The 20,492-nt window shown below is 40.0% G+C and overlaps 1 protein-coding gene across 5 annotated transcripts; it reads left to right on the top strand.

Moving 5' to 3' along the window:
• The first annotated feature begins 685 nt into the window (after positions 1–685).
• LOC126596670 (protein PLANT CADMIUM RESISTANCE 2-like) lies at positions 686–19,864 on the top strand. 5 transcript variants are annotated; one of them, XR_007614014.1, is made up of 5 exons: positions 759–875; positions 1,023–1,094; positions 1,483–1,713; positions 1,891–2,136; positions 2,180–2,343. XR_007614014.1 is itself a non-coding variant. In XM_050263339.1 (4 exons), exons 1-4 carry the CDS (start codon positions 821–823, stop codon positions 17,804–17,806), a joined length of 447 nt encoding a protein of 148 aa, XP_050119296.1. In that variant the 5' UTR covers positions 686–820; the 3' UTR covers positions 17,807–18,082. The 5 variants fall into 5 exon arrangements, 4 of the variants coding, with proteins under 4 accessions (XP_050119296.1, XP_050119298.1, XP_050119295.1 ...); XM_050263339.1 differs by lacking the exons at positions 1,023–1,094; positions 1,483–1,713; positions 1,891–2,136; positions 2,180–2,343 and adding exons at positions 16,837–16,908; positions 17,302–17,532; positions 17,718–18,082 and having other exon boundaries at positions 686–875; XM_050263341.1 differs by lacking the exons at positions 1,023–1,094; positions 1,483–1,713; positions 1,891–2,136; positions 2,180–2,343 and adding exons at positions 18,792–18,863; positions 19,075–19,287; positions 19,463–19,864 and having other exon boundaries at positions 690–875.
• The last annotated feature ends 628 nt before the right edge of the window (positions 19,865–20,492 follow it).

Raw genomic sequence — 20,492 nt, 5'->3', positions numbered from 1 at the left:
CGTAACCGATTTTCTTCATCTTTCCTTCAATTTCGGCTACTCCTACTTTACCCCGGATATCCTCATTCCTAATCTTATCATTTCTCCTGTGCCCACACATCCAACGAAGCATCCTCATCTCCGCTACACCCATTTTGTGTACGTGTTGATGCTTCACCGCCCAACATTATGTGCCATACAGCATCGCCGGCCTTATTGCCGTCCTATAAAATTTTCCCTTGAGCTTCAGTGGCATACGGCGATCACACAACACGCCGGATGCACTCTTCCACTTCATCCATCCAGCTTGTATTCTATGGTTGAGATCTCCATCTAATTCTCCGTTCTTTTGCAAGATAGATCCTAGGTAACGAAAACGGTCGCTCTTTGGTATTTCTTGATCTCCGATCCTCACCCCTAACTCGTTTTGGCCTCCATTTGCACTGAACTTGCACTCCATATATTCTGTCTTTGATCGGCTTAGGCGAAGACCTTTAAAATAGACGGTGTAGATTGTTGAAGTTCTATGTGGAGTGAACCCCACACCTAATCCCTTTAAAAAATAAAAAATTGAGGATCCCTTTGCATAACATTGTCTGGTTTTTTTTGGTCGTGAACATGTATTTACTCGTACTTCATCGTATAAAAGCTGCTTCATCTGCCGTTGCTATCCATGAGCATGACAATTCTGCAAGTCAAACCAAAACATGCATAGTGCGGTCTAGTGCAGATTCCAATAACATCGATCGCATATATATATATATATATATATATATATATATATATATATATATATGTGCATGTGTGTGTATGTATATGCCCCAACGGTGTGCAAAAAAAGATGTCGGGTGGATGGACCACTGGCCTGCTTGACTGCTTCAGTGACTGCAGTGTCTGTAAGCGCAGCTTCTATTCTCTTCCCTTCCTGGCTAGCTAACTAAATCAATTATACCATGTTTACTTATTTGGTATATGAATATATACCGATTGATGATTTGATCATACAAACCCTAAACCTATATATAACGTAATTTGGACCGCAGGCTGCTTGGGATTTTGGTGTCCTTGCGTTGTTGCTGGGCGTGTTGCAGAGATTGTCTCCAAGGGACATACCAGTAACGTTTCTTTTAAGAACCCAGTAACTCGATATGTAAACTTGATTGAGGGCCGGTTTTGAATTGCTTCTTTGCTTTCTGCCTTAGTAAAGTTGTTTTGAATAACTTTAACATAAAAATTTAAAAAGACTTTCTCGAGAAGCACTTGTTAACTAGTCACTTTCTCGATGAGCAGATTCAAATTCTTTTCCATGAAGCACTTGGATTTTATAAGAAACACTTGGATATAATAAATTTTTCAGTATTTTTGTAATAGAAGCACGTACTTAACTCGAACATGAGCGCTTCATACGTAAACAGCCCAAAACATGCCCTAAATTAAGTGATTAAAATTTGAGGATGATGTTGAAATTGGAAGTGAACTCCAAAAGTGTGCATGCGTATGCAGGTTGTTTTCAGCAGGGAGGTTTGTATGCACTAATCAATCACTATACTCACTTAGCATTCTGCATTCCTTGCGGTTTCTGCATTACTTGCGGCTTTCGAACCAAACTGAGGGAGCAGTACATGTTGGAGGAAAAACCTTGCAACGATTGCTGCGTTCATTTCTTCTGCCACTCCTGTGCCTTGTGCCAAGAATACCGTGAGCTCGAGAACCGTGGTTTCAATGTTACCATTGGTACGTACATTCGTTGTTTCCTCCCTCCAATACAATCACTTAGATTCACCGTCTCGGTGCACCTCCTTATCCACCCTAGTTAAATCAACCGATACGCGTTATACACGTGTAATTATCTTTAAAAAGTATTAATTCAAAATGATTCCTAATTAACTAGTTAATTTCAATGAATGTTAGGCTGGGAACAAAATGCGTCAAAGAATCCTGGAGTGGTGACAGCACCAGCTGTGCAGGGTGGCATGAATCGTCAGACTGATTACAAATAGTAATGGTGTTGGCTTGATGCTTCATACCATCTGGAATAAAAGAAATCGCTTTCGATTTTTGTTTGCCGTCTCTTGAATAAACTTCTTTTGGCTTTGGAGAGTCGTCTTAGTCTGTTGAGTTTGGGTGTGAATAATTTAAAGAGTCTTAGTCTGTTGAGTTTGGGTGTGAATAATTTGAAGACCTTGTGTTCATTTGCTAGTTTGTGGGCTTGTCTTGCCATGGTATTCAATCGAGTTGACCTTTTACGTTTTGTTGAAGCCTCTTTAGATTGTGGATTCTCTTTTATCATATATTATTTTTAATGTTTGTATCAGTTCTTAATATTATAATAAAATCACTATTATTTCGGTTTTTTTTTTGGAACTATTTGCGTGTATCTTAAAGTGGTGTGGACTCTATTGTTTCTAATCGGTTATTATATTCATGTTCAATGGCTTTGTGGAAAACCAAGGAGAAGTCATTATCGGAGTTACTGATTTGGGTGTCTGTAAAGGAACAAATTTTAGTTTTTTTTTTTTTATACAATTTGGACATAAAAGGAACAAATTATTATCGGAGTTACCAATTTTTCTTATGTAATATATAGATGTAAATAACACTCCTTAAGTATGGCATTCCAATGTCCCCAATTTTGTTAACTTGAACAAAGTTTCAAGACTTTACATGGATGTTACATATAATGTAAATAGTAAGCAATGCTCTTTGCCACATATTTTCAAGACTGTCCACTCCTTGAACAAAGTTTAAAATCCCATGACAACGCTCGAGTACACCTGCTAGTGATTTCCAACGATCTTTTCTGCCTCCTGTACACCCATATTTTTTGGTCATTATTGAATAAAAAAAAAAAAACTAATGAAAAGGGCTTGAAAACTTTGAGTTTTAATGATAAGGACAAAATAAATGGTAAAGTGAATAGTACCAGGATTGACTTTTTAGTGTAAAAATGTGGTTTTTCGTTAAAGTGAACAGTACTGGATGCTTTTCGTTAAGGTTCTCTAAAAAAATTAAAAAAAAACTGTGCAAAACGTGAAAATAGATATTCAAAATCACTCCACAAAAAAGGACTGGGATCACCTTCGGATCTCAGCCTCCAAAGCAAACTGAGCAAGACATCCCATCCTTCCATTTTTGATCATGTGACCAGAAATAAATTTAAATATTGAACATATTCTCACGCAAAACAAGACAAGATGAAAATGGAAGAATAAGATGTTTTGCCCGGTTTGCTCCAGATGCTGGGATTCGGAGGTGATCTCAGTCCCATGAAAAAAGTTGATCGTAATAAAAGGGCCTTCAAAAACTTTAGCGCAGCGCTGTAAGGAAGAAAGCATACAGGAAGACTCGTAGACCGAGGAGACTTGACGTACGCCAATGAGAAATTTTTTAATGTGTCTGGAACATGCGGTAGTACATCATCTGTCATTACAAAAATTGTGTGATATGTGTGTTAAAAAATTAATAACTTAAAAATATAATTTTTCACCACTTATATAAAAACAAATGGTGTACCACCCGTATTCCGATCACAACTAAAAATTTCTCTAAGTCAGCGCATTCATCCGTTCTATGGTTGTAGAATAAACCAAAACATTTCAAGTCCTCTCTCCCAGTCTGTCTGAGATCATATTCGCTCAACCTCCTCATCGTTCCTAGGCCTGGCATTTTGGACCCAACCCGTTAATATTTGTATTTGGATGGATGCTTAACGGGTCGGGTCATTAACGGGTGAACCCGTTAACAACCCGTTAAATAACGGGTCATTTTGGGTCAACCCGTTAGACCCGTTAGGACCCGTTAGTTGAGGATATTTTAGTAATTTTAGTAAAATCTTAATGACAAAAAATAAACTTTATGCAAAAAATAAAAATAAAAATAATTGTTAACGGGTGACCCGTTAGCTTAGCGGGTCGGATTCGGGTGACCCGTTAACTTAACGGGTCGGGTTCAACCCGACCCAAACCCAATAAATCTGACCCGTTTACAGGTCTAATCGTTCCCCACCTAACTCGACCATCACGTACTCGTCACACCCAAAGGGATACGAGAAGTACTCCTCGTCCGACCACCAGCACCAGCACCATCACCACCAAGATGCTCCGCCGACAGGTATCCCTGTTCGCTCCAGCACTGAACCATATTTTACTACTTCTAACGAAGACATGATCTCCCACACAGTAGCCACTCCCACATGACCCACCCCCCTCCCCATCCCCGCCCTCGTGCTCTCGTCCCTTGATCCACCGGCCTCTGCAACTGCTTCTCCGATCTCAAAAACTGAATGTATATATATATATATGTGTGTGTGTGTGTCCTACTACTAAATATATTAGTACATATGTGTGATTAATCTGTTAACGTGATTTATATTGGGGTTTAATTTGGATGAAATATTGGATCATTTACTGTACTTGTGAATTAATGATCCAATTATTCTAGGTGATAATTCACTGAGGATGTCGTTCATGGTTGGATACGGTGCACGCTACCCACAGATGATACACCACCGGGGCAGCTCATTTCGGTCGGTGCATGCCCACCCGGCCCGCATCGGGTGCAAAGCCGGGTCTAGATGATACTTCTTAAGTCCAAAGCCCAACCCCAATTTGCTGGTGGGAGCCGTAGTTGGTGAGTCCAACAGCTCATCCTCGTTCCCAGACTCGAGGCCTTTCTTCCTCCAAGAATCCAAGCCCACCACTTACATCAATTGGCCGTTGGTGGGCCTACTTTCATATTTTTCAGCCCACTATTGATTTCAACACCCAAATGTAAATTGTGACGAGTGTAGTGGTGCTCTAAGCTAGGTCACCCACGTACCCTGCCCCAATTATTCTGAAATAATTCTAATTGTATCCAAATCCCAAATTGATGAAGAAACCACTGGTTATGCAAACAAACGGTTTTTTTTTTTTTAACATACGATATTTGGGGAGAGGGTGATCTTAGGCTCACAATGAGCTAGTAATAATGTGGAGAGTAATATCATTAAACCGTAGTACTAATATGCTTTTTATTACTTTGAAATGTGATACGGAGAAAATGCTAATCTACAACCATAAACAAGTCGATGTAAAGTTTGTACATGTGATGGCGATGTAAATTAGGGTAATTGGTCAGGACAGTGCTTTTATCCCTAATTACTGAGTTTGAGTCACTTGAGTTTGGTTTGTTTAATGTCTTTTGGATTTGAACTAAGGTCATTGTGGAATAAAAAAAAAACTACTATTATTAAGGAGAGGGGAAGGTTTAAAACTATTATATTATAATTCATGATGAGAACATATAATATTTTTGGATTGAGTTCATTACTTATTGCCTTAAATGTTAAAAAATGGTTCGTGTGTTATAGCCATTTGGTCACTTTAGTCCCCATATTTTAAATTTGGCCAATTTAATTCTCGTGATCTAGAAAAGAGGATGGAGGAGGGGAGGGGAGCGAGTGGGTGTGCTAGAAAATTAGGAGATGATAGAACGTTAGGGAGAAGAGTAATTTTTCTTTTAATTTTTAATTTTATTTCATTTAAAGATCAAATAGATATTCTTATAAATAAGTTTTTAATTATTTATTACTTTTTTAATAGAGATTGGATGAAATATCCTTAATTGGTTAACAAAGATAAATATAATGATCAAATTGGTCAAATTAAAATCACGAAGACTAAATTGACCTAATAACTAGAACCCAAAGACTATTGAGACATTTAAACTATACTTATTTATATATGACCCATTGTGTGACTCTCATTCCCCTAGAGAAGTTCCCATCAATAAGGTCATGAGTGATGCAAGCAATGACGCATCTTATTAGTTTAAAGGGACTTGCAATTTTTTTTTTCATACTACATATTATGAAGAAAATATTAAGATTAAAAATAAAAGATCTAAATAATTATAAAAATCAATTTTAACAGTTAAAATACTTGTAACACTAAATAATACATAGCATTCAAGCCATACAATTTTTTTTTTTGTTTGTGATGAGAAAATTATTGACAGTTCCTTATAAAACTTGACGAAAAAGTAGGTAGTGAAAGGTGTATAAGAACCACGTAACCCCTCCTCGTTTCCCACGTTGTGGGTCTAAAGTGACGACCATGAACCAGAGTAATAATACAAGGTTGAATGATGCAAACCGGTCCACTCATGAAAAAAAATTTAGTTAGTGACGAGAATACAGATAGTACATCACGTGTTTTTATACAAGTAGTGAAAAATTTTAATTTTTAAGTTATTAATTTTTTAACACATATAACCCATCATTTATATAAACACACGTGATGTACCATTTCGTATGACGGGAAAACTGAAAAATCTCTCCCACTCATGAGAACCTCTTGCTTTGTTTGTATGTAATAATCTATCTTATAGAGCATTCTTTCGTCATCTGAGATGTTAATTTGCTTACTAAAATATTAATTATCCATCTTTACTCAAGATCTCAATCTCATAATTCTATTTTTGTGTAAATTATGGAGTAAATAGGCCCATTAAAATTTATTTTTTACAAAAAAAAAAAGTTAAAATGAAGATATTTTGCTCATCTGATTATTCTTTAATCAAGAGGCAAACCACATTTTTCAGTTAATAATTCAAATTATGACAATTTTAATTGAACAATTAAATGTCTTTATTTAGTTGGTTTTGTGCGTGATTAAGTTCAAAGAGTAACTTAGAAAATGAACATTTCTAGGTAATGACAATTTTGACCTTATTATGTTTTTTTTTTTTAAATTCTAAATACACCCCAAATCATATTTAGCGTATTATTTATCTTCTCAACTATCAAAACCCTCCTACCTTCCATTGCTGAACAAAACCCTAACCAATGAAACTACAAACATGTTGATTGAGAAAAATTGTTTTTGACGAATGGAACACGAAATCGATGTTTCGGAAGCTTCACATGAGGTAAGACTTCATATTTTTCATTGTTTTAGTGATCTTGACGACATCGATAATTATTTAATCTTGCATTTGCTGCGTTATTTAAACTTCTATATTCATATTCATCTTTTAGGGATCACAATGATTACATGAAGAATTAAACACCTAAATTACCACCAAATATTAAAAACAGACGAGATGTGTTTTAATGGTAGAATTGAAAACAAACTCATATATGATTTAAATCCCAGGTAACATTTTTGTCAAATTCTAGTCGGCATTTTTGGTCCAAATTAAAAGCTTTATCTCTGGCATTTGTTGGAGGTGTTGTGTTAGCAGTTCTTTTGTTTGCCCTTTTCTTCTTTTGGATCCCTGCAACCTGATCAAAAACACATTACAATAAATAACTATGAGGATCATTAGGAAAGTTGAATGGATTCATATGGCAATACTAACTGTGACTTAGAAGTAGAACCATGTCACTGTCAAGAATATATGTTATACAATGCGTGTGGATGCAAATTTCTTCCTTCTTATTTTTGGACAAAATTGCACATACAAAATAAATAGGGAACTTTAACGAAAAGCTCCAGGTACTATTCACTTTAACGAAAAGCCACATTTTTACACTAAAAAGTCAATCATGATACTATTCACTTTACTCTTTATTTTGTCATTAAAACTCAAAGTTTTCAAGCCATTTTCATTAGTTTTCCTAAATAAATAACACCTTTGGTCAAGGTCAAGAGCCTAACACGCCCACGATGATTTTTTTTTTGGAGGGGGGTTTTGGCTGAAGAACCTTCGATGCCAAAGTTAGAATTTAGAGAGAAAAATGTTTGGAGAATTTAGAGAATTTAGCAAGAGTGTAAAACTTAGGTTTAATTTGGAGAAAATGAGGGTGTTTATATAGGGGTGTGGCTGGCCCTTTTGGGAGGAGATGGACCGGCCACTTGGATGGTTTTTTGGGTGAGATTCATGATTTGTAGCTAATTAATAAATTAATTGAATAATAAATCAATTAATTAGCTAATTAATATAATTTGAAAGGAAATATTTAGGGGTTACCTTGTGGAGAATATTTGATGAGGATAGATGAAATAGGTTTTAAATAAATACCTATTTTGGGCACTTTTGACTTGATTGAATGATGGTTGTCCACTGCTTGCGCGTAAGAGTTCTGGTGTTCCTCGATGGTAGTTTTGTCCTTTTTACCTTAGAATCCACGTGTCACCTCCATATTCTTCTTGATTATTTTTTGCTCTACAAATGCCTTCACACCTGTTAGGCTGTTCGCAGGAAAAGACAACAGGTGAAGAGATCTTCTTGCTTTAGGAAACATAACATTGTTTCCTATTTTAATGTAGATTCACTCTTTAATTGGAAATTAGATCTTTCTAGGAAATGGAAATAAATCACTTATTTAAGTCTACCTTAAGTAGATGATTAAATCAACTTTAGAGAGCAATCTATTCTACACTACAAGAGAGAGAAAGTTAGATGATATTTGTTCCCCCTCCCCTAGCAATCTTTTACACTTGCATGTGCAAAGGACCGTCTTTCATCGTTTTCTTCGTCTTCTCCGTACCACACCAAGGTAAGAAAAAATTAATTTTCCTTGTCTTATTCTTGGATTGTGCTACCATGAGGCAACCATCAGGGTGGTGTGGCACTTCGGCTGGCAGGGGCCAGGAGTTGGCTCGGAATCGGCCGATGAGGTGTTGTGGCATGGACCACTACTTGGGCTGCTTAGTTTGGCTAAAGCCAAAGGCAGCTGTGTGATTGGGCCCACGAATTATGGCATTGGGGTCGCAGATTATGGCGCTGGGGCGCAATGCTAGGCGAGTCACATGACTCATGTCCTTTTGGGCTCTTAGACCTAACGTGGGCTAGGTCGGTGATTGAGAGTAATGATAAGGTCGTGGGCCTCTTGGGCTATTAGAATGATGGGCATGCAAACCTCTTGCCTACTAGTTCGAGAGAAAAACTGAGGGAAAAACCATCATGGGTTGAGCTTCCCTGCTGAGTACCGTGAACGGCGTTGGCTGCTTAGTCCTCTTTGCCGGGAGAAATGTGGGCTACCCTTGAGAGATGAGATAAAGCAAATCAAGGTGGATGCGTTGGCTCGTCTGATCGCTGTAGTGGAGCCTGTTACAGATGAAGATGGGAAAAAGAGATATTCCTTGCCTGCTCAAGAGGTGCCGGCTGAGATATTCCAAGGGGACGAAAAATGAGGCTACTAGATTTGAGCCAGTGACGCCTGCTATGCCAAAGATGGCTAGTTCGATTGCCGATAGGATTGCTCACCGAAAAGGCTCTATTGTTCCCCTAGTGCCAAAACCAATGCAAGGCGTCTGTTAGGAGCTAAGTCTGGTTCACCTTTAAAGAGGCTCGCTAATATGAAGAGCGATAAGGTGGACTCTGCTACTAAAGTGGCGCTAATGCCTACTTCTCTGCTGTTGAGATTGATTCGTCTGCTGGGAAGAATGAGACTGCACGTGTGGGCAACTATGAAGAATCCACTAAACCTGCTTTTGTGGAGGCTGTTGAGATCTGTGCACTTTTGAAACCAGATATGCTTGAAAACATGGACATTTGTGCCAAGTTTATCGAAGGCGTTAGAATGGTTGTTTGCCCATGTCCCTTTGCGAAACATATGGTCGAGTATAAGAAAACTTTTCTACTTGCAATGATGCAGAAGATGGCTATTCTGGCAGCCGAGTCTATGCTCATTGACCAAGAGGATACCAAGGATGCCGATGAGGTGGCAAAGGCAGCGAAGTTTATTCTTTTGCCGAGAATATCAAAAGGTTAGAATCTGAGCTCGTCACTTTGAAGGGGTATAATATCTCTGCCCCCACTTCTTTGTAGCGTAAGACCGTTCGCCAAGAGATCATTAACTTGAAGACTAGGCTTGACCTTAGATTCAAGATCTTGAGCGTGCCATTTCTGAGCTTCGTTCCACTACTTATATAAAGGATGAAGAGTTAATTGCTGCTTATAACTAAGTGATCCACTTCAAGAAGGTTGTTGATAGGCTTGAACCCCAAGTGTTGGAACTTTAAGATGCACAAAAGATAACGAATGTTTGAAGAAATAAGTGGATGAGTTGTAGCGTGTCCGTGTTGGTCTGTTCGAGGAGATCGGGCAGCTGAAATGTGAGAAAGCTGGGCTCGAGGCTCCGCTTATTCAAAGTCAGGCTGATTTCTACAAGCTGGGTTATGTAGATCATCTATTTGGTAAGCCATCTGACTTCGAGTTTGCTGGGAGAGACTTCGAAACCTTCTCTATTTCTCTAGAAAACTGACCTATACTTTTGAGACCTCCATTGGTGAAGTAGTTGGAGATGTTGGTGCCTAGGGTGGAGCAGCCGGGGGTGAAACACCGGATGGTGCCGCTGCTGAGAATGTCGCGATTGCTGAAGGTGTGGCGACCGAGTAATCGTGGAGTGTTTAAGCTGCTGAAAAGTAGTAGTCTAGGTAGTCTTTAGGATTTTCTTTGTTTCCCTCGTTGCCTTTTGCTTTCCTTGAACTTCTTCGGTCTTTGCAAGTTGTTTATCAATTTTGCTAGAAAATTTAATAAACTTGATTCCTTCATTTTTCTCCATCTTCGCTTCTTTTGTTCATGCCCTAAACTTTAGACTTTATAGACAAGTGGTATGCGTGATACTTTTCTATAAGCAAACAGGCTCGCGTAGCCGATGCATCCGTAGTTGTTGGTGTAGAACTTTGGTTCTATTGGCCATCCACGTCTAGGAATCCCGGTGCAAGCCATCGTGCACCTAGTTATACTAGGGTAGCTTGGCTCATCCACGTTTGGATATTCAGAGTGTAAAGTTTATCTTGTCGCCTTAAAGAGCAAACTCATGTGGGTGTTGGGGAATTGGTTTACGCTCTTGCACTGGAGAGGAGACCCAGTTGGGTGTCGGGGAATTAGTTTACTTTCTTGTACTGGATAACATGGTTAGTCCCTCGGGGGGTGTAATTCCTGCGATGAGTCTCTAAGAATGGCGCGATCTTCTTTTGAAGTGCATGAATGATGTTGTTGTAAGCATGTAGCCAAGCTAAGTTGTAGATTACTTTTGAATTCCTCATTGAAAAACAAGTGAAACGAACGAGAATTTAGCTGTAATGTAAGAACTGCATAACAATTGGATAATCTTCAGCATGTGAGGTGGTGCCCGTCGAGTTGCTTGAGTCTTCGGGCTTTGATGTAGTGGGAAGTCACACATGGTACTTCTTCATATTGTAGGTGTTCCACTACTTTTCGATCTCTTTGTCATTCATGGTGGCGAGGGTGTAATTTCCTTTGCTGCCTACTCTACTGATCTTGTACGGACCTTCCCAGATGCAATTAATCTTTTGGAGTCTTCTCTGCGAGCAGTGATGAAGGTTTTCCTTAGGTTTAGATCTCCGTGCTGGAACTACTGGATCTTGGCCCTTTTATTGTAGCTGGAGAGGATGAGCTACTAGTAGGCTACGATGAGGGTGATAGTTTGCTCTCGTTTCTCCTCTGCCAGATCTAAGGTTGTGGCCATCGCCTCACTATTCTACTCGATGCTTGGCAGTTGAGTGTTGATACCTAGCACAATGACATTGGGATGACTGATCACTTTTGAACCAAATGCCAAAGAGAAATGAGTTTCACTGGTGGCTCATCATTTGGTGATGTGATACGCCTATAGACATCCGGAAGTTCATTTAGCTATTTTCCCTTTTTGTCGGAGATGGACTTCTTGAAGCAGTTAAGGATCGTCTAATGGGATGTTTTGGCCTGCCCATTGCCTTGAGGATATCTTGGCGTGGACATGTGCAGCTTGATACCATACTTTTGGAAGAACTTTGCCAAATTTTTTCCTACGAATTGCGGGGCGTTATTTGTGACGATTGATTGAGGGATGCCAAATCGGCAAATGATGTTCCTCCATATGAAACGCTTTATGTCCTTTTATGTCATGGTAGTCATGGGCTCTGCTTTTACCCATTAGGTGAAGTAATTGGTTATCACAATCGTCATGCCTTTGCCCCTAGTAGCGGGCAACATTGGTCATACCAGGTCGATTTCCCATTGCGTGAACGACCAAGGACTTGTCTGCGGGTGTAATTTGCTGGCAGACAGTGCTGATATCGACTTATAGTGTTGGCAGCGATCGTACTTTTGTACTAACTCTTTAGCGTCTTGATGCATGGTATGCCAGTAGTAGCCTGCGTTTAAAGCCTTCTGTGTTAAGGATTGGCTTCCGGAGTGATTTCCAAAAATGCCTTCATGGATTGAGCTTAGAACCTTTAAGTCGTCGGGAGATGCTAAACAGCGGAGATGTGGTCCAATGTAGGATCTTCATATGAGAATGTCGTTCCACATGTAATAGCGCGCTGCCTTTGTTTGGAGCTTTCTAGACTCCAATATTTCCATGGGGAGTGTGTCATTGACCAGGTAGTCTATAATAGAATCTTGCCAGTTTGGAATTGTATTAGCTTGTGACACCTCGGCTGCTGGCTCCGCCTTTATACTTGGCTTGTCTAGATATTCCACCTCTAGTTTGCTGCCTTTAGCGGTTAAAGGATGAGCCTAGGCCAACTAGTGCGTCCATGTGAATGTTGTCTACCCGTGGAACTTGAGTAAGGGTGTAAGTTTGAAACGCCTCAAGTAGTCTGGCTAGTGATTGGCTGGGAATCAGAATGAATTGCGAGCTTTTTCACCGCCAAATCTTTTACCATTTAGATGCCTGCTTGTAGGGCCTCACACTTTGCTTCGTTGTTGGATGTTTTGAAGCCTAGAGTGATCGCATGCTTAAGCATCGAACCGTCTGGGGTGACAAAGACCACGCCTGCTCCTTAACCTTTGTAGTTGGATGCGCCGTCGACATGTAAATGCTAGAGGTCTCCATCGAGTGGAGCAGGCACGGCTAGAGCATGCTCGGCTACCTCCGGGGCATTGTTAAGTCATTTTTTTACGTCTCCTAAACTAGGTGTGAAGGCACAATAAGGAGTCGTGAAGTTGTCGTTGGGTCACCATGTTGCGTTGTGAATGCATGGTAGGGAGCCTTGGAGCTGGGGCCATGTTAAACGTAATAAGAGATGCTCAACTACCAGTATTGAGTCACTCTATAGTTGAATTATCGAGTAAGGGTCAGCGATGGTTGTGTGACACGTAGCAGAAGGTGGTGTTTAACTACCGGTACATGTTTCTCCTATGTAGAATCTTTTGGGGTAATGAGGGCAAAACTTGATTCCAAGTGAGTCATTCTAGTGTTCGTCTGCCATTGGGGCGTCTTTTGGGTCGAGTTGTTACGTTCATCAGAAAATTTTGCATCCGCCAGTGTCTACGCCTTTATCGACACGCGTCTGGATTGGGCGAAATAGTGCTTCATGAAGATGACTGCATGTGTCTGAAAGTAAAACTTAAGCTTCCGGGTTGCAACAACTATCGCCAAAGTTAGCTTTTGAATTTCTGGTAGCATTGAGAAGAGTGTTTGAATTGTGGAATATAAGTAGTCGGGCCCCCAATTCTTCTCGTATGATGGTAGAGCTTATTGCTGCTTCAGATACCATCAAACATGCAAATAGATCATTCGTCGCTTCAGGTTTGGATAGTAGAGAGGTGATGTCATGTTCTCTTTCAAGTCTTTGCATCTGGATCGGCGAGCCTCGTCCCAAATGCATGGTTCTTTGTCAAAGAGAAAGAGTTTGCCAGAGTTAAATCTTCTTTTATCATCAATTTTCTAAACAACATGTGGTCTGCTGGAAGTCATTTTTGGAAGGTTGCTCTAGTTATCTAGTCGTTGCATCCGACTATCTTTACCTTCTCTGCTTTGAACCTTTTCACATAGTCATGAAGTGACTCATTTGGGTTCTTTTGACGTGGAACAAGTGGTCGGACTTTTTCTTGATCGAGTGATATGATGAATATTCTTTGGTAAAAACCAAAGAAAATTCGTCCAAACTCCATATGGATTGTGGCGGCAGGGTGTAGAGCTAATCTTTTACCTCGCCTTGTAGAATGATGGCGAACATCTTGCATATGAGATCGTTGTTGTTTCGATGGATGATCATTGCGTTTTGGTAGTGCTTTAGGTGTCTCTCCGGGTCTCTATCCTCTTTGAAGGATGTGAAATGTGGCATGTTGAACTTGAATAGAGGCTCTGCCTGCTCAATCTCGTCAATGAAGGGTGACCTACTTATGTTGGTCATGTCTCATCGTGGTGCCTCATTAATGACCTTGTTACGTTGGAAATCGCGCAATCGCTCAGTCATGAGCATTTCTACTTCTTCCTAAATTTTCTTTTGTTGGGGGTAACAGAGCTCTCGGTTGGCCCCAGTCGTGACCTACTGGTCTAGGATGCTCTTCTACGTACTTGACTCGTCTATGTCGCGGCTGCGATGCATGTGGTTCGTTTCTAGCAGGCGAGGGAATTCTTCGCAGGCTACCAGTTGAGTTTGAGCCAGACTGAGTGATTGATTCTCTCTGTCCTTCATGCTGCCTACTCTGATGTGAGATGGATGATGCTCTTTGCGGGCCTAGTTGCGAATGAACACTTCACTTGAAAGGTTGCTTATGTTGACTATCAAAGTGTGGCCTTAACAGTGAATATATGCTCGTCTGTGGCCCTATTTGAGAGTGCATGCTCCCCCGCGTGTTAAGACGGGAGTATACGCTATCTTGGGGGCCCAATCGGGAGTGTACATTGCTCGAACGCTCAGTTCGTGGCTGGTCGAGTGGCTACTTGCAGGGACGCTACTGGAGAAGTTCTTTGTCTACCATTGTCTTACTTCAGGACACCTCGTTTGGGGCACGTTGCATCTCGGTACGCTGCAAGAGTTGATTCACCAAGGTCATCTGATGTGCGAAGGTGCTCGTTAATTCTATGACTTGTCGAGACAAGTGTTGTTCCTTATTTAGGTTGGAAGAGCTTGGAATGAATATGTCTCATTGAGCAGTGGAAGTGTGGTAGACTCCGGGTGCGAGATTTAAGTTAAGAAATGGCAAATCCGCGGAGAAATGTGGTGAAAAATGCCCCCAATTTTATTGTAAGCCCATAAATTTGAAGCCAGGACGGTTGAACTAATCTTGGACCGATTTGGGCTACTTGGAAGGCCACGGGAGCAGGCTGGGCCACAGGAGCAGGTTGAGCTACGGGAGCAGGTTGGGCCATGAGAGTGGGCTGGGTAATGGGAGGGGAGCAGGCTGGGCCACGGGAGTGAGTTGCTCGACGTGTGGCGCACGCGGGTGTGAAGCTTGGGCTCAGCTTGGCAACGTGTTGGGCTTGCGTTGGGTTAGACGGCACGGGCTGGCTCAGCTAAGGCTTGGGCCCTGAAGGTTGAAATGGCACGGCTTAGGCCGTGGCCTTAGAGCCTTGGGTTTTGCCAAAGGTGGCTGCCGTGGTGGTGCCTCGTGGGGGTGTCGTTCTGCTTATTGTTATGTTATGCCTTGTAGATCGCCGTGGTCATAATCCTTGAACGTTGGAATTTCCGTTTGTCGAGGTTTCCGAATCTCTTGCCATTGTACTTTTGTTTTACGTTTTAGCAAAGAATTTTTAGAAATAAAAATTCCAAGAATAAGAACGTATGAAAAATCTACAAATAAGCAAAGAAACAAAAAACCTTAGATGTGAGAGTCTTTTACAAGCGTGTGACTCAACTCTTAATGAAAGTACAAATTTGTGGATGCAAATTTATTCCTCCTTGTTATTGGACAAAATTGTACCTACAAAACAAATAACACCTTCGGTCAAGGCCAAAAGCCTCACACGCCCACGATGAATGAAGAGGGCTTTGGCCGAAGAACCTTCGATGCCAAAGTTAGAATTTTGAGGGAAAAGTGTTTGGAGAATTTAGCAAGAGTGTAAAACTTAGGTTTTGGAGAAAATGAGGGTGTTTATATATGGATGTGGCCGGTCCCTTTGGGAGGAGATAGACCGACCGCTTGGATGATTTTTTGGGTGAGATCCATGATTTGTAGCTAATTAATAAATTAATTGAATAATAAATCAATTAATTAGCTAATTAATATAATTTGAAATGAAAGATTTGGTGGTTACCTTGTGGAGAATATTTGATGAGGATGGATGAAATATGTTTTAAATAAATACCTATTTTGGGCACTTTTGACTTGATTGAGGGATGGTTGTCCACTGCTCGCGCGTAGGAGTTCCTGTGTTCCTCGAGGGTAGTTTTGTCCTTTTTACCCTACAATCCACGTGTCACCTCCATATTCTTCTTGATTATTTTTGGCTCCACAACGCGCAATAGTAATGACTGTGCAGTCAGTAAAGTGTTGTCGAATGGCCTGGTAGATCAGATGTGGGGTGTATGTACAAAATATAAGGTGTATATTGAGAATGTGGGGTGTAAGGATATTATGGGAAATTATGTAAGGTGTATTAAGATAATTTTTAAGTGAAAAAGCAAATATATGGTGTATTAAGTATGTGAAGTTTATTCAACAATTTATGGGATATTAATATAATAAACCTTTTTTTCATTCAAAAAATAAATAAAAAACATCGTCTCGGTTTTTTTCGGTCGTGAACATGTATTTACTCGTACTTCATCGTATAAATGCTCCTTCATCTGCCGTTGCTATCCATGATCATGACAATTCTGCACGTCAAGGCAAAACATGCATAGTGCGGTCTAGTGCAGATTCCATTAACATCGATCGCATATATATATGCATGGTGTGTGTATGTATATGCCCCAACGGTGTGGAAAAAAAGATGTCGGGTGTATATATATATATATGCATGGTGTGTGTATGTATATGCCCGATGTCGGGTGGATGGACCACTGGCCTGCTTGACTGCTTCAGTGACTGCGAAGTCTGTACGCGCAGCTTCTATTCTCTTCACTTCCTGGCTAACTAACTAAATCAATTATACCATGCATGTTTACTTATTTGGTATATGAATATATACCGATTGATGATTTGATCATACAAACCCTAAACCTATATATAACGTAATTTGGACTGCAGGCTGCTTGGGATTTTGGTGTCCTTGCGTTGTTGCCGGGCGTGTTGCAGAGATTGTTTCCAAAGGACATACCAGTAACGTTTCTTTTAAGAACCCAGTAACTCGATATGTAAACTTGATTGAGGGCCGGTTTTGAACTGCTTCTTTGCTTTCTGCCTTAGTCAATCGAAAGTTGTTTTGAATAACTTTAACATAAAAATTTAAAAAGACTTTCTCGAGAAGCACCTATTAACTAGTCACTTTCTCGATAGCACATTCAAATTCCTTTCCATGAAGCACTTGGATTTTATAAGAAACACTTGGATATAATAAATTTTTCAGTATTTTCGTAATAGAAGCACGTACTTAACTCGAACATGAGCGCTTCATACGTAAACAGCCCAAAACATGCCCTAAATTAAGTGATTAAAATTTGACGATGATGTTGAAATTGGAAGTGAACTCCAAAAGTGTGCATGCGTATGCAGGTTGTTTTCAGCAGGGATGTTTGTATGCACTAATCAATTCCTATAATCACTTAGCATTCGGCATTCCTTGCGGTTTCTGCATTACTTGCGGCTTTCGAACCAAACTGAGGGAGCAGTACATGTTGGAGGAAAAACCTTGCAACGATTGCTACGTTCATTTCTTCTGCCACTCTTGTGCCTTGTGCCAAGAATATCGTGAGCTCGAGAACCGTGGTTTCAATGTTGCCATTGGTACGCACATTCGTTGTTCCCTCCCTCCAATAAAATTACTTAGATTCACCGTCTCGGTGCACCTCCTTATCCACCCTAGCTAGAATGTTAGATCAACCGATACGCGTTATACACGTGTAATTATCTTTAAAAAGTATTAATTCAAGATCATTCCTAATTAACTAGTTAATTTCAATGAATGTTAGGCTGGGAACGAAATGCTTCAAAGAATCCTGGAGTGGTGACAGCACCAGCTGTGCAGGGTGACATGAATCGTCAGACTGATCACAAATAGTAATGGTTTTGGCTTGATGCTTCATACCATCCGGTATAAAAGAATTCGCATTCGATTTTTGTTTGCCGTCTCTTGAATAAACTTCATTTGGCTTTGGAGAGTCATCTTAGTTTGTTGAGTTTCGGTGTGAATAATTTGAAGACTTTATGTATTCATTTGCTAATTTGTGGGTTTGTCTCGCCATGGTATTCAATCGAGTTGACCTTTTATGTTTTGTTGAAGTCTCTTTAGATTATGGACTCTCTTTTATCAAATATTATTTTTAATGTTTGTATCTGCGTGTATCTTAAAGTGGTGGGTTCTATTGTTTCTAATCGGTTATTATATTGATGTTCGATGGCTTTGTGGAAAACCAAGGAGAAGTCATTATCGAAGTTACGAATTTGGGTGTTTGTAAATGAACAAATTTTAGTTTTTTATACAATTTGGACATAAAAGGTACAAATCATTATCGGAGTTACCAATTTTTCTTATGTAATATATAGATGTAAATAACACTCCTTGAGTATGTCATTCCAATGTGACACGCCCGACCTGACATTCTCCGAACACCAAGGTAGGCATGTGCTAGCTGACATCCGATTTGACGGCCGAAAATTAAGAAGGTGTGTGAGAAGTAAAATGGGATGTGTGGATATCATACCCCTCAATAATTCTGCACGAAAAGTCAAACATGCATAGTGCAGTCCAGCGCAGATTCCAATAACATCGAACTCATATGCATGTGTGTATATATATGTATGCATGTGTGTACGTGTATGCCCCAACCGTTTGCAGCAAAAGATGTCGGGTGGATGGAGCACTGGCCTGCTTGACTGCTTCAGTGACTGCAGTGTCTGTAAGCGCAGCTTCTATTCTCTTCCCTTCCCGTCTAGCTAGCTAAATCAATTATACCATGTTTACTTGTTTGGTATATGAATGTATACCGATTGATGATTTGATCATACAAACCCTAAACCTATATATAACGTAATTTGGACTGCAGGCTGCTTGGGATTTTGGTGTCCTTGCGTTGTTGCTGGGCGTGTTGCAGAGATTGTCTCCAAAGGAGAAACCAGTAATGTTTCTTTTAAAAGAACCCAGTAACTCGATATCTAAACTTGGATAATTATAAAATTTTCAATATTTTCATAATAGAAGCACATACTTATAACTCTTAACATGAGCGCTTCATACGGAAACAGCCCAAGACGTGCCCTAAATTAAGTGATTAAAATTTGACGATGATGTTGAAATTGGAAGTGAACAAAATGTGCATGCGTATGCAGGTTGTTTTTGGCATGGATGTTTATATGCAGCAATTAATTACTATACTAACTTGGCATGCTGCATTACTTGCGGCTATCGAACCCAACTGAGGGGGCAGTACATGTTGGAGGAAAAACCTTGCAACGATTGCTGCGTTCATTTCTTCTGCAACTCCTGTGCCTTGTGCCAAGAATACCGTGAGCTCCAGAACCGTGGTTTCGATGTTGCTAGTGGTACGTGCATGCGCTGTTCCCTCCCTCCAATATAATTACATAGATAGAACGTCTCGTTGCACCTCCTTATCCACTATAGTTAGATCAACCGATATGTGTTATACATGTAATTATCTTTTAAAAGTATTATTCGAAGATCATTCCTAATTAATTAATTAATTTCAATGAATGTTAGGGTGGCAAGGAGATGCGTCCCAGAATCGTGGAGTGGTGACAGCACCAGCTATGCAGGGTGGCATGAATCGTCAGTCTGATCACAAATAATAATGCTGTTGGCTTGATGGTGGCATGGAAATCATACCATCTGGAATAAAAGAATTCGTTTTCGTTTTTTGTTTGCTGTCTCTTTGAATAAAAGAGTTCGTTTTCGTCTGAATTTTTCATCAGAATAAGGTTCTTTTGAGTTTGAGGTTTGTCTCTGTCTGTTGAGTTTCGGTATGAACGTTTTGAAGACTTTTTGTGTTCAATTGTTTATTGTGGGCTTGTTTTGTCATTGGATTCAACCAAGTTGGCCTTTTATGTTTTATTGAAGTCACTTTAGATTGTGGACCTTCGTTTATTAAAATATTATTTTTAATATTGCATGAACTATAGGGGTATTAAGCTAATGAGTCATACAATGAAGCTCTGGGAGAGAGTTATTGAGCATAGATTGAGGCAAGAGACACGGGTTTCGGACAACCAATTCGGGTTCATGCCAGGGCGCTCAACCATGGAGGCAATCTATCTCTTACGAAGATTGATGGAAAGATATAGAGATGGGAAAAAGGATTTACACATGGTCTTTATAGATTTGGAAAAAGCGTATGATAGGGTCTCAAGAGACATTCTTTGGAGGATTTTAGAGAAGAAAGGAGTACGAGTAGCATATATCCAAGCTATAAAGGATATGTATGAAGGAGCAAAGACTGCCGTAAGAACTCATGAAGGACAAACCGAAAGCTTTCCCATAACTGTAGGATTACATCAAGGCTCATCCTTAAGTCCTTACCTTTTTGCGTTGGTAATGGATGAGTTAACAGGACATATTCAAGATGATATTCCTTGGTGTATGCTTTTCGCAGACGATATAGTGTTGATAGATGAAACTCAGGAAGGGGTAAATGCAAAGCTTAACCTTTGGAGAGAAGTGTTGGAATCTAAAGGTCTTCGCCTAAGCCGATCAAAGACAGAATATATGGAGTGCAAGTTCAGTGCAAATGGAG

Source organism: Malus sylvestris, chromosome 13, assembly GCF_916048215.2.
Source record: "Malus sylvestris chromosome 13, drMalSylv7.2, whole genome shotgun sequence".
NCBI classification, from domain to species: domain Eukaryota; kingdom Viridiplantae; phylum Streptophyta; class Magnoliopsida; order Rosales; family Rosaceae; genus Malus; species Malus sylvestris.
The sequence above is the reverse complement of the archived record's forward strand: the minus strand, read 5'-3'. Positions and strand labels throughout refer to the sequence as shown.

What these genes read in the sequence shown, in the direction of transcription:
- LOC126596670 (XM_050263339.1), top strand. Translation starts at nt 821, where the DNA reads ATGTCGGGTGGATGGACCACTGGCCTGCTTGACTGCTTCAGTGACTGC. An exon ending in CTTCAGTGACTGCAGTGTCT is followed by an intron (nt 876 to 16,836) that starts GTAAGCGCAGCT and finishes TTTGGACTGCAG; the next exon opens with GCTGCTTGGGATTTTGGTGT. An exon ending in TGTTTCCAAAGGACATACCA is followed by an intron (nt 16,909 to 17,301) that starts GTAACGTTTCTT and finishes ATGCGTATGCAG; the next exon opens with GTTGTTTTCAGCAGGGATGT.